The sequence below is a fragment of the Maylandia zebra genome, linkage group LG5, assembly GCF_041146795.1.
Source record: "Maylandia zebra isolate NMK-2024a linkage group LG5, Mzebra_GT3a, whole genome shotgun sequence".
In the NCBI taxonomy this organism is placed as follows: Eukaryota; Metazoa; Chordata; class Actinopteri; order Cichliformes; family Cichlidae; genus Maylandia; species Maylandia zebra.
The window spans coordinates 25,421,569-25,436,501 of record NC_135171.1 but is presented as its reverse complement, the minus strand read 5'-3'; the positions used below and the strand labels follow the sequence as shown (position 1 = coordinate 25,436,501).

Sequence of the window (14,933 nt, the reverse complement as noted above, 5' to 3'; positions counted from 1 at the left end):
TGTTGTTTCAAACGGGGGGGGGGGGAGAGGAAATATTACTGAGAGATTTTTCCCCAGAATCTAAGTGATGACAGTGTGCTGCCATCTCAAAGACAAATGTTTGACATTTTGGGAAATGCATTTAAAAAATATATACATGTAGGTATTCATTTTCATATTTTCACATTTAATAACAAAGAGGAAACAGTTACATCTGACTAATGGTAACAAAATTCACCTTTCAGCACCTTTGTCGTTTATAAATCACAAGGATGTCTACTAGAAATTACAGCTACTGTATATACTTAAAGATTTTCCCAGAGAACAACAATCACTTGGCTACAGTTAATAACCCTGGCTGTATCTAAAATCATTATGTATTATATTTTAATTAAGCCAGACCCAACTTTATCACAGGTGGGTAAAAAAAGCAAAGGACAAAATAGTTAAAGTCTCTTAACCCGTAAACCTTGAAACACGAAATAGTTACCAGTAATTTTTTTTTTTTTTAAATCTTCTGACAAAATCTTCTAAACAATATAAAGTTAGGATGCAAACCTCTAAGTCAAGTTTGGCAAAAGTTAATTAAAAAACAAAACCTGCCAAAGAATCAAAAAGAGGCACAACTGGGGGGTAAAAAAAATGTTTGAAAATCAGCTAGCAATGTGGCTCAAAATCAACTATAATCACAATAGTTGCAGTCTACTATATATATATATATATATATATATATATATATATATATATATATATATATATATATATATATATATATATATATATATATATATATATATATATATATATATATATATATATATATATATATATATATATATATATGCGCGCTGAGAATGATACAAATAACTTTGTTGAGTGAACTGGTAACTGCAAGGGTGGGAAAGGCAGGGGTTATCCTAGGGCAGGTGGTAATAGCATGATCTGAAATGACAGAAGGGTTAGAGTTTGAATAAGCTGTGACAGAATCTTCTCCCAACGGAGGCCAGAAACTAACACAGCCAACCCATAGTGGACCACCAGGAGCAGTCATGTAGAAGATAAAGGGTGCAGGCGGACAGGCAGGAGGGACGAATGGTCCTGCTGGAGAAGTTGAAAGCAGAGCTGGGACAAAGAGACGGGACAGTTGCTCAGAGCAGGATACCTACTCGCCACTGTGCAGCTATTTTAGCTTGAACCTGATGTCACCTGATGTGAGGATAATGTCTTTATATTCCTCAGTTCTCAGTGTTTTTTGAACCAGAGAGATAAAACACTGATAGTTCAATTCAATTAAGTTTTATTTATACAGCACCAAATCACAACAACAGTTGCCTGAAGGCGCTTTATATTGTAGGGTAGACTCTACAATAACCAGTGTTGGGCAAGTTACTTTGAAAAAGTAATTAATTAGAGTTACTAGTTACTCCTTCAAAAAAATAACTGAGTTACAAGATTCTGAAAGTAATTAATTACTTGAAAAGTAACTATTGCGTTACTTTAAAAAAATGTTTAACCCTCTGGGGTCCGGGGATAATTGGCCATTTTTAACCACTTTTGATGTTCCCTCCACATTTCACCTTTAAAAACGATTTACTTTGCCTTGTTTGGTATCATTCTTTTCAGCACAACCTCACGTGTCTGAATTTACAGTTATGTTTTCATGTTGACATACTGTATTAACACAATTGATCTAAAATCAGACAAAAAACATAAAATCCGAGTAGAAAAAGTTTTATTTTTTTACTGTAACAACCAAAAAACATGTTTAATGAATCATATTTCATAACTTTAAATGCAAATATAAATTCTCCATTTTAAAATCATATGCACAAGTTTTGCAAACAACAAAGTTATTTGCAGCCATTTATCTTTTACCCCCTTTTCTTTTTAATAACCATTCAAACTGTTTACATAACAATCAGCTGTTCTGCATTCAATAAGATGCCGCACAAATTATTTGTGCCACTCCAAATATTTCTGTCCACTATAAAGGAGAACATCACAGCCTGATACCTGCAGGTCTGAGAGCAGGTGTATCACTCCTGTTTCTACCTGGAGACAGCAGTCACCTCATTGTTCTGACACACAACACAGAACTATCCACAACACTACACACTAACTCCACAAGACACATTAACTACACACTCCAAACACGCTAAACGTCACAAATCTCTCACATCTCAAAACTCACTCTCTCTTTTTCTGCTCTCTCTCTCTCTCACTGTGACTCCTAAAACTTCCCCCTCTTCCTAAACAACCAAATCTCATGTTGCCATATCATTTTTTGATTGGTCGACTTGGTGCATTTTTCCACCAACACGAAGGGGCTGGTTTTTTTTTTTTTTTTTTTTTGGTCATAAGCAGCAAGTGCTTACTAGCGCTGTCCTTAGACAGTAAACGTGATGAAACTATTCAGGAAAAACACCAGTATATATTGTTTATCATGACTCTGGTTTTACGTGGCCTATCAACACAATTTAAAAACTGGTATATATCACCTTGTATGTCTTTAAGTGGTCATGTGATTGGCTTACCATGACTACTTTATTCTTCCTCAGTCAAACAGCAGCACTCATGTGATCGTTTTGCCCCCTTAGCTCCAGGTGTTGTGCTAGAAAGTGATCGTGATTACAGTCCGTGGGAGCGCGCAGCTGCTTAAAGCTGTAGCGCCCAGATTACTTACGTAGTCAGCTACTTCCGTGCAACTGATATAAGATGCGGTAAGCTGAACACAGCTTCAACCGTCTGTTGAAAAATAGTAACGTGACCGCATTTTCTTGTTAGTAACGGTAACGGCGTTGTAACGATAGAGACAGTAATTAGTTAGATAACCCGTTACTGAAAAAAGTAACACCGTTACTCCCATCACTGACAATAACACATACAGGACTGGACAAAAGATAGAGGAGAACGTCAACGACACTGGCAGGAGTTCAGGTATTTGGTGAAGACCATGCACTCCAGGTTCCCGTCAAAAGTCAAAAAAAGGCTACTCTCAGCCAATCTCTGTGCTCCTCCAGAGCAAGCTCCACAGCTGTCAGTTCACAGTTGTTAGCATCTTCTGTTCTTTCTTTACCGGAAAGCTTCCAGCAGAAAATCAAAGGTATATGGATGGACATACAGTGAACGGTCACTCCCAAAGTTTGTTAAAGTCCTGGAAGTGCCAGCTGATGAGCTTCTGTATGTCACCAACAAATATGAGTACAAATGAAACTGTGAATCAACATGAATTGCGAAGTAGGAAAGAATCATGACAGACTCTGGTCAATTTTAATTACGTTTTATTTAGCATCAAAGGTAAAGAGCCTACAATAACACGGAGAAGCAGAGTGATACTGTGTGATGGCATTTGAACATGTCAGACTGTAAGCATAATTTAAACCAAGAGCAGTAGAGGGTCACAAAACCGTGTGACCCTCTACTGCTACTGAGCAGTACTCTACTGAGTGACCGACAGGTGCATTTTTAACTACTAGAGAGGGCGTTTTCTTTCTATAGCTTTAGGCAATTTTAGTTCCCTTTGGACTGATATGCGATTTCCTTCTGTTTCAAGTTTTTTTTATGCCGAGCCCAGTGAGGTATCAGTCCTCTGCTAACTTTCTCAAAATGTCAGATGTTTCCTTTGAACAACATCGCACATTTTAAAGCGATGCTGGGAGATGGTTAGAAGACAAACAGTTTAAACTTCATGTTTTGTGCAACAAGTTGTTAACTGAACAAGGGTATAACAAATAAAACGTGTTATTGTAGATGCTTGATGTTCTCCACGGAGGAAAATCAGGTACAGAAGAAAGTGTGTCTTCACTTAGTTTTAGCACCACATTTACCTAAATTGTGAAATTGTGTCGTTTTGAAGTTACCAACTAGAAACGCATTTTTTGCTATATATGAACATGTTTCAACCTGTATACCCATTTAGAGTTTATTTAGCTAAATGAATATTTATGAAATATTATTGCTTTGCAAGATTCCAGATGTTTAAGATGTTTTATGAATGTTCCTGCTGCTATGTAATTATCTAGACTGCTATTTTTGTGACTCAGATATGTTATTATTGCCATTAAAGTGACTGTCTCAACTGGCGCAATCTCAAGTCTCTCCTTTAAAAGTGCAATTTATTTTTTTAACATAAAACATGACTAAATCTTTTAGAAACCATTCTCAAACTGCAAAAGACTAAAAGATGGACACAGCCACAACTGCATCACCCATCGGTTTGTGCACTACCTTTATACACCTCATGGCTAGCTTAAGGCCGTCCCTATCTCTCTTTCTGAAACCAGGAAAGGCCATTTGTTGACAGGAAGGGAGAGCGCTAAATTATCAGTGAGCAGACTTGGTTAGGAAGGTCACAATTTCTGTCAGACAGCCGCAATAAAAATCCTCCAAATGGCACCAAGACAACACAATCTGGACAAGAAGTACAGTTCAGTTTGTAACTATTTTTTAAAGCCAGTAATTACAATCACTCACCACCAAGTTACTCTTGAACAGTAAGACCCTGCATAAATAAAACACATAAACAGACTCGGCCTGCAGACCATCACCTGAGTGCTGGTGATCCACTCGTTCCTCTAAACGTTTCAACTTTAAATAAACTCTTAAAAAAATATATTTGTTTTCTGTTTACTCTTACTTGTGTCACAGGCTGGCTCAAGGAACTGACAGAGGAGAGGAAGACTTGAACTTTTAACTAAATATTATTTTCATAAAATGCAAGATAACCATAATATGAGGAGAGTAACTCAGTAACATCAGTGGAGTGCATGCATGAGGAAATAGACCAGTGTTAGGTATCATGACAGAGGGCCTAAAATATCATCTGAATCTAAGTTTATGTTACAGGTTTGTGAACTTGTCCAAAAATGATATATAGTAAATTTAATATATGAGCATAAAATGAATCAGAAGTGACATTTTTCTATAAAGTGAAGCTACAAAATGGGCCAATTTCAGCTTTAAATTATAAACAAAAAGAGCTGTAGGTGTTAATATTTGAGCCCTGTCAGTTTAGATTTTGTTTTTAAAGTAAATTTTTGTGGATTTTTATCTTTTCTCCTGAGACGACAGTGAAGAAAAGACAGAAGAGAGGAGACAGACATGCAGTGAACATTGTCAGAGCACAGTCAAACCCAGACCTCTGCATTAGCTTTATGACATATGGGTCACCTGCTGTGCCCAGCGAGCTAAAACAGCCTCCAGAGTGTTGAATTATTAATGAAAACAATTCAAGAAGTCAAATACCTCCTGACCCATTTTGAAAGTCTTTAAATGAAGTCAAAGGCTTTTTAATGAGCAGATATTGTTAGACACATACAAAGTAAAGCTTGTTCTTTATAAACTGGATATTAAAAAAAGACAATCACAGTGATGTAAACACAATTTAAATGTAAAATACCAGCTGTTGTAAAAACAAAGATTAGAGCACTCTATTTGTACCATAAACCATTACAGTTTATTAAAAAACAAACAAACAAACAAACAATAGATTAAAAACTGTGGCACTGGAATATTATTAGTGATTTAATACTTCATTGTCAATCATTTTAAACGGTATCCCACTTCATGAATCTTCCAAAGAGGCGAGACGTGCAGTTCAGGTACGAAGAGCAGCTCCGTCATCATCGTGTACAAACATCATCGTTGCACTGCAACAGATGACAAAGATGCATTAAACAATGAGAACAATAAATAATGAGCCTCAGCCATGTATTTAGGAGAAGCAGCAGCTCATAGATAAAGATGCCGCTCACCGATCACCTTTTGTGGATAAAGCTCCATCAATAGGAAGCCTTGTTTGTCTAAACACCGCGTCTTGTTTGCGGTCCCTCAGAGTGATCGCTCAAGTTAGAACACGAGTCATTCTTGTGGGAAATCTAGTTTGAGAGTTCCCAAACCTGGGCACAGATAGAAGAACCTCCAAAGTAAACAGAAAGGTTTGAGGAGAGACATTACTTCTAAACCCATGAGTGGTCTTAGTGGTTTTATCTGGACCAGCCTGTGACCTCTCTCTGTTAACAAAACATTGCCCGGGCCTTTCCAAACCAGACATTAGCTTGTGACTTTTACTCGTTCCTGACACATTTTGACCCCTCAGAGATAACAAGGTCTATTCTGTTGTGGGTTGCAGAGATGACATCGGCTGGTCGTCAGAGATCATGGGGACATGTTGCAATAGTTTCGACACGGTGGATTCTGTGGGAAGCGAGCAATAGCGCTCAGAGGCAAAGTGGTTGAAGAGCATGTGCTGGATGTGACGGGCATGTCGAAAGCCCTGACGATCACAGGACAAACCCTGCAGAACTTAAAGTGTTAGGCCCATGATCTGTGAGCAGTTTGTTTTGTGAATACACTAACATAAACCTAGGCCACATTTTTTTGAAATCTTATAAATCAAACTGAATTCTTATATCTTATACCAACACAGCAATCAATGCAGCTCATTCTCTGAAGCAGAGTTTCTCAAAGTATATCAAAGGTTCTCAGAGCTACAGCCATCAGGATGTGGATGACCGGAGGGGGCGGGGGGGATCTAAGTTGAATGAAAATGGTTGTACAGGAGATAAACAACAGTTTGCTGATCTGACCTTTACTTCATTAAAGTTCAGATTTATTGTTGTCAATGACTGATAAAAACTGACAGGTGTGGGGCTTCTTTTCTTTTCTTTTTTTTTAGTTTGTGAAGAGAGAAGGAAAGAAAAATAAAACACTGCACTGTCTGTCTGAGACCTGTGCAATGCCTGCACTTACAAACTGATAACATATAAACTGCTGTGCTTAACTGATGTTAAAAAGACAGTTTTTTTGTAGCCTGAATAGGTGAAATGGGATGCATAAGTGTTACCATTTTCATTAAACACAACAAATGCTCTGATTTTGCAAAACTAATTTGTAAGTGTAACAATATGAACACTTAATCCTGAGATTATTCTTTCTTATCAAGAACACAAAGCCAGCGCAACTCACCCTGCAGAGTGAAGCAATACTGAAGCTTTGATGTTTTATGATGTTTTTATTACGACATGCTGATGTCAGCCTGTTATGGCGTCATATATATTACTCGATATGGCTTCTTGAAACTTTTTTAGAGGTCATCCTTGACCTTGGGTGCTGACTGTGAAAGTCAAGGTCAAATGCTTAGCCAACCTAGGTACTCCTGTCACCCAGGTTGAAAGACAATCCAAAAACAAAACACATGTGAGTAATATAAAGTTTTTACTGATTTTGGCCTGACCTTGATCCCATTTTCACCAAAATGAAATCAACTCCTTATTGTTATCTGCCATCACACAAAATGTGAATATGTCTTGAAACCTCTGAATGCTAGACTGCTAACAAACAGACAAACAGAACATATTACATACTCCATAGTGTTACTCTTGTAGATGTTTTTATTATAGACACAGGACCGCAATCAGCAGCTGGTTAGCTTATCTAACAAGTGCCTGGCTCTGTGGGAACATAATAAATACCACCTCAGAATAAGATGTGCAAAACCTTTTTTTTAAGTTTGGATACAGCAAGCCATTTCCATTCTTTGTGTTGTATTAAGCTAATTTTAGCCTGGCTGTAGCTTAATATTACAGTCCTGTTTCAATATTCTTGCGATGCCCCCAGCCAGAAAGCCAGATCTCTCAAGAGATTTAAGAGTAAATAGTCTTGTTGGGTCTTGTACGTTAACATAAACTAGTGGTTTTGCAATAGATACTAAATTCCTGTTTGCAGTAAGCAAACAGTTAAAAAGCAGGCACAATCTGTCACTAAAAATGTGTTAAGTGCTGAGACTTTGCATATAAACATAATGATGGTAGTGCAGTAAGCAAACAGGAACTTATGTTATTGTTAAAAAATTCCCTATGCAAGCAGACTACTTAATACTACATAGCCTCCAAAAAAAAATACATCCCATGATTTAAAAGGTTCATGATTATGGAGGAATTTTGATCCTCTCCCTTTGCAACAGTCATTGTTGTAGATTTACTGCTGACTGGAATCATTGGCCCTGTCCTCTTGTTACATTTCTAGGAAAATCCAAGTCAGGTTACGCTGTAATTTACGACGTAGGGTTTCAGAAGGGTTTGAAGTTACTGCTGAAGCATAATTCCCAAGTAAGTGCTCAACTTCAAATTTGAAGTATCTGAAATCTAAGCAGCGCTTCATCACAGTGGTCGTAATCAATGAGGAGAATCACATGGATGCTACAGCGAGCCTCTAGTGAGGCTATTGCCAGTCGCATGGTGGAGGAGAAGCGACGATTATGAGCTCGCTACACAATAAGGTTGAGTCAGGACGTTTTATAGAAAACAAATCCTCAGTATAACCATTTTTGAAAAGGCAATAATGCTCTAATAACATATAATTCTCAGTTTTACACTTTAAATCTGCTGTAGTTTTAATATTAAATATCTGTAGTTTCTGTTTTTCATTCACAACATGTTTGCCTGCCACAGGCTGTTTATCATTTGTCTCTCAGTGGTAACCAATTTATGACACTGTCATGACAACACTGACCTTCCAGCTTCTTAAAATCCCACTGTGCACATTAGGTAAGAAAATTCTGAGTCGCCTCTACCAGAGGGTTTAAAAAAAAGAAAAAGGATGTAAACAGGGCAAAATGATTAGGGTGGAAACCACATGAGGTAACAATGACCTCAACAGAAATGGTCACCGCAGCCAGTACTGCCAGTCATTCCCATGTCCTCTTACTAGACATGTCCCATTTCTGCTGTGCTGTACGAGTAATCTACCACACATACACAATGATGATGGTAGTGATCAAGGACTTGCTAAAAAATATGAATTCCTCCATAATATAGTGATAATTTCAATCTGCAGAGCATTTGTGCTTTTCAGCTTGCACTACAGCACCGCTATTATATGGATCTGTAAAATAACTGCTGTGTTTTCAAGTACGGAGATCATCTTCAGTCAAGTTTAAAAGGTTTCGGGGCCTTTGACACAGACACTGACAGACCATGAAGATGCTGTAATAAGTGTGAAATTGTCTGTGAAGAGGATACTCTGATGCATTTGTCTCTACTGACGTAAAACAGACTCTGTTGAAAGAAACTGATGATTAGATCCCTCCAGTGTTTTCACACACACAATGACACCAGTTTGCTCTAACCCATTTAACCCTTTGCTTTACAGCTCAGTTCATAGCATCAATTATAACATGGACATGCATGGTATGCCTTACCACTGGCCTCTGTCCTTCTTTTACTGTGGCTGAGATACCCAGAGCCTTGGTAATCTCCTCCAAAGGCAGGTAGTCTCCTGGTGAATCTTGGATAAAGTGCAGTAGGACCTTTTCTCCACCTTTGCAGTGCAAAAATAAATCACTTAGATACTTTCATCATATAAACAACTTGCTGGTCCTGTTTATTACAATATAATAATGTAACTTTGCTTTGGTTGCCTCACTAGGGATCCTTTTTTAAAAGCAAAATACATGAAAATAAAAAAAATGCTACGGCACACACAGAACAGTATTTCAAACATGTATGTATAGTGCAGTTTGGTTTAACGCAAAGCTTCTGTTTGATAAACTACTTCCAAACACAGAAAAATGTTAATATTATAGAAATAGAACTTCACAGGGTTTACTGTGTAGGTGTTGAAGGACTTTTGGTGGAGCCAAGGCTTTAACACTGGGAGACACACCAGACAAAGTGACCCACTACCTACTCTACCAGATGCCTTTTTCCATAAGGACAAACTGTTCTACCGCACCGTAAGAAGACTTTGGCACACAAAGAGGGAGAATTAGAGTGACCAACCATTTTATTTGTATTGTAAAATTAATTGAATACTGTCAAAAAAACCTTTTAATATAGTCTTCGTTTTCCTAATGTTGTGCTATAATGTATATATGTAATGTATTTAGGACTGTGCCTTTTTATTTGGTGAGCATATTTGCTTTTATATGTTTAAATATAGCTAATAATCTAACCTTAATATATTCGAACAATTGAAAAATAATCCTATACTTCATGTAAATGAGCAAGAATAGTCAGCAGACCTGTGGAAAACTGGATTTAGAAGTAAATGCTGCTCCTGACTGCGTCACCATAATGTGATGCTGCACTGCCCTCTAGAGGACACACCACAAAAATGCAACTTAAAATGACAGAACACCTTTTCTGTACTCAGTGCCATACCACAAGGTGAATTATGAGGAAAATCCTCTAATTTGTCATATGTTTTAACTCCTTATCTCCTGAATGGGTACTAGGGGTAACCTCTGAACTGAACTGAACTGAGCCATTTCTGTCATACTTCAGGCCTGCTTCCAGAACAAAATACCTGGGTTTTCATCAGAAGTTAGCACGGATGATCCCTGCCTATACAGCTTACCATGGATGCCCTTAAAAACCTGAAACCTGTGCTAATAGTTGTCAAACCACATCTTTATTGGTACAGACTGAGGTAACAAAACTTGTCATTAGGGGTACAGGGGAGGTGGTCATATGTCATCTTTATTTGGTAAAGGTTTAAACAATCAGTGCCTTTCCACTTACTTTTACATAATCTTAAAATGGACCCTTGCACCCCTCCACCCCACTGGTGTCCACCCAGTTTACCTTTGGCCACAATGACCATGCCTCCACTCTGGAGCAGATCTCCTGAGAAGTTTCCCTGGATTCCTTCAGCGCTGGCCTGAAAAAAGCAAAAATTATCAGCTTGAAAAAGCCACCGTGTACCACTGCTCTTTTGTTTTTAATTCGTTTTTGAAAGTGACAAATATGTCTACCTTTGCTGCTACATCTCGTACTTTTTTCCCCAATGCTGCAGGAACCACACTTAAAGCGTTGTACCTGAATGGGAAAAGAATACAGTTTTTCCATTACAGAACATTAAATATTCGTGCATTTGATTTGATGAATGTTTTCTTGATTCCTGTTATGATCCCAAGATGATGTTTTAAAATGATTGGGTTGGTGAAATTTGTTTACTATAATGAATTAATTGAGTCAAGATCAATACTGTTTAAGTTACTCCTTTTTTTAGTAAGTTTGACAATTTAAAGCAAATCACATCTTGGTCAAAGCACTGGTCTTAGGAGCTTATCCGTTTTAGGTTTGCAAGAGGTAGTGCTGAACACTACCCCAGCTGTCATAGGGCAAGAAGCACTGTTCACCCTGGGTAACAAATACGAAGACAACAGCTCATGCAGACAATCGCCTGCCGGGGTGCATGGCTAATTAACAACAGCTAGTTAATTTAACACTGATTGTAGTAAAACCCATGCAAAACAAGGAATAGCATGTAAACCCCACACATAAAGGCCCCAGCAGGTTAAAACCTAGAACAGGGTTGTCACTTTAATCCTAAGTGGGCCACAATGGGTGAAACTCTTCTTTCTGTTAGTGTAAAGAGATTTAACTATACATTTAATTCCCAAGATCTTTTAATGGAAGAAGTGTAATTTAAACATTACATCTCTGTTTTTCTACGTGATTAAAAAATGCGTCTTTGGGCTTGAAATGAAAGACAGAAATTTGTAATATTGCAGAAGAAAATTTTGTTAGCTCATTGCACAGACTGCCCTTTAGTTATAAAATGGAAACATTTAGTTGATTCATTTTGCTTTTCTTTTTTTACTGTGAACCCACTATAAAAATCACAAGTTTCTATTAATTATTTATTCGTTTAAGTATTACATATTTACTTTGGTGTTGTTAGATTTGTATTGTTGATTGTCATTTATGCTTAGAAATATTTACTTATATATGCTTAGAGTTTTGTAATTAGTTGTAGATTGGTAGAGGTTTTGATCCTTGATAGTCTGCAAACTTTGTGTGTATTAGACAGCACTTTGGGAGCATGAGAGGTCATACCGTGTCTTATTGTTTTATGGTAGGATTAACGTAGTTGCGTCTGTTCTAGTCTAAGTGCTCTTTGTTTAGATGAACTGCAGGACTTCCTCACCGTGTTATCTAGGATGAACCATCTAGGGTGAGGGGGAGGCTACCCTCTTCCTGACCAAGGATGTTTGACCCTTTGATCAGCAGTCCACACACACACACACACACACACACACACACACACACACACACACACACACACACACACACACAGGCAAGGTACTCTTTGTTTGTATGTAGACGTCGTATGTTAATGAACCTATGCATATTCATGTAACCTCAATAAAAGGACAGTGTTACGGGAGGACGGACGAGAGCAACTGGGGTCAAGCGAAGGAACGGTGCCTGTCCGGTTCTCTCCCGTGCACGAGAAACATGAAGAAGCTTGCCTACTTGTGTCTTGCTTTGCAGTGTAATTATATTGCCTTTAACGTTCCAGCGGATGGGTTCAAGCTACAAACCTATCAGGTGTTGTCTCTTGGGGGGGTCCTTTATCAGTTACAATTCAAAAATTTATGTCCTCAATTTTTCCAAAGATGTTCAGTGGGCCAGATTGGAGTCTTTGTGCCTTGTGTTTGACATCCTTGACCCAGAACCTTCTTGGTGTACTGACATTAGCGCTCTACATTTATTGCACTCACCGTTTGAAGCCCAGATCCTTGTAGCATTTCTTTTGTTCATCCACATAAAGGGCTAAAAAAAAGGAAGCTGATTAATGATTATTCACAATCACACAGCAGGAGTGGCTGCTGACAATTTTGAATGCTCTCAGCAGGGAAGTTCTAGTCAGTTACAGAAGGCCTTTTTTTTTAAGATACTCTAGTCTGGTGTAACCTAATTTTTCGACAGCTTTTATAAGAACTTACCAAAAGATAAATTAATATGCACTGCACTGAATGATTAAGGATGCTTACGTCCTTTTAAAAAGCCTCCTTGCTTGAACTCCTGGAGCCCAAATTCTTCTGGTCCGACTCCCACTAGCGCTACCCCGTTGGCCCTCAGGTCTGGCTCCAGTTTGCTGATCTCTGATGCCGTCCACCGACATACCTGACAGCCAAACCTGCGCAGGAAGAAGAGGACCACGGGCTGGTCCTGCCACAGAGACTGGAGCTCTACTTTCTGAAAGACAAGCCGAAAGAAACAGCAAAACACACACACACACACACACACACACACACACACACACACAGTAAATATATGAGGAGCTGGCCCTGTGTGTTATATGTGCAAATGAAACGTTATGTCACAAGTGAACATCATCATTATGTCACTTTAAAGGCCTCGTTACTCAGCAGTTGTTTCAGTGCTGGGGAGGGGGGGGAAACAGGTTTAATTTCGCTGCCTCGGCGGGGTAACAAGTCTACTACTTCATATCACAGCTTAATTTGAAAAAATAAAAAGGGGGTGGGGGGCACAAAAAAGCGAAGCAACTATCCGAAACGATAAATAAAGTCCACAGCTGTAACCCTCAGCAGCCGCCCATCTACGTAACTCACCTCCTCGCTTTCATCGCTCTTCAGTAAGTTTTTTCCAACTTTAGCAAGGTCGACTGACGCCATTTTCTCCGAGCCGGGTAAAAGACTCCGAAACACCACGAATTAAGTTCACAGATCAAGGTGACAAGCTTCGGGAGTGAGTGACTGTACAGTAAAGACGTCTGTTACACCCGCATAAACTGTTGCAAAACATCTACATCCGTATACGCCCACTCAACACGAACCTCCAATAATATTCAACTGGAACTGAAAACACAACCAATCAAGGGGCGTGCTACGAGTCGCTTTCAGCACGTGCAGAGAGTACTACAAGCAGCTTTTTTTCTTTCTTTCTGTTTTTTTGTAACACGGTGTAGTAGTTGTTGTTTTAAGATATCTGTTGATGCACATGTGAAGCATGTGCGGAACAATTTTAAGCTGACCCCATGCTCTGTGCTTACAGTCGTGGTAATATCTATATGTTGTGTAAGGTTCAGCACAGGTGAGCTCAAAGGTGGGATTTTATTGCATGGTCTCTGTTTACTCTCTTCGCTCGATTATATATCCATTTTATAGCTCTTTAAGTTCATCCCATGTCCCAGCCTTCTGTTTTCTATTAACTCCACAGCAAGTTGTGCCACTCCATCTGAAATCACCTCAGGCCCCGTGGGTAGTCTTTATCTGTCCTCTACCCTTGTGAACAGAGATCTCCGATGTCGTTCCTGGGATCTGCTGGAGCCACCCGCCCAGTTTGGGGCTTCCTGTCTGAGTGCTCAGATTACCACCGGGACCACTGTTGCCTTCACCCTCCACATCTTTTCGAGCTCTTCTCTCATCTCTGGTATTTCTCGAGCTTCTCATGTTTCTTCTTCCTGATGTTGCTATCACTTGGTATAGCTACATCTAGCACTATAGCCCTCTTCCTCTGCCACGTGTGATTAGATACTCATCACCAGTTTGTCCCTTTGTATCTGGAAGTCACACAGGATCTTAACTCGGTCATTCTCAACCACCCTAGGGGGATGTGCTATTTTGACCTCCAGACTTCGAGACCATATTCAGCACAGATGTTTTTGTATACTATGCCAGACACTTGCTTATGGTGTTCCATGTATCCCCTGCTTGCTGGCATCTTGCGCCCTACTGTTATGTGCTAGATTGTCCAAAGGACATCTTTGCAGAGCCTGCACCTGGGGTCTTGGCTGATGTGGTCGACCCCACTGCAGAGATACTTTTGACAAAGGTGGGAAAAAAATCTGAAATGATTAAATTCCTATGTACACATTTAAGATACTGTTGTCTTCACTTTCTGCTGCTTATTTTACTGATTTTTAGAAGAAAATTGTTTCTCTACTTACTGTAGATCAGCCCAATTACACAATGTAACAAAACCTTTTTCCTCTGTATATTTCTCGGTTGCTCATGTCTTAAATGTAGAGAAAAAATATTATTCTTTTCAGAATGTTCTCTCTTGTGACCAGGACAGTAACATTTTCTATTCTTTCTACTTCATTGTGTTATGAGACATCACTGACTATGTTACTTGCTACCTTAAACAAAAAAAATCTGTTTCTATATCAATGGGATGTGTGTAAGATGTATAATATTTGCG

The 14,933-nt window shown here is 38.8% G+C and overlaps 1 protein-coding gene across 1 annotated transcript; it reads right to left on the bottom strand.

Moving 5' to 3' along the window:
* Positions 1-3,243: 3,243 nt before the first annotated feature.
* Positions 3,244-13,552, bottom strand: prxl2b (peroxiredoxin like 2B). Its single transcript, XM_004548589.2, has 7 exons — positions 13,343-13,552; positions 12,761-12,965; positions 12,488-12,539; positions 10,733-10,796; positions 10,563-10,638; positions 9,179-9,297; positions 3,244-5,627 (listed from the first exon to the last, which is right to left on the bottom strand). The coding sequence occupies exons 1-7, from the start codon at positions 13,403-13,405 to the stop codon at positions 5,601-5,603; spliced, it is 606 nt and encodes a 201-aa protein (XP_004548646.1). The 5' UTR covers positions 13,406-13,552; the 3' UTR covers positions 3,244-5,600.
* Between the last annotated feature and the right edge of the window lie 1,381 nt (positions 13,553-14,933).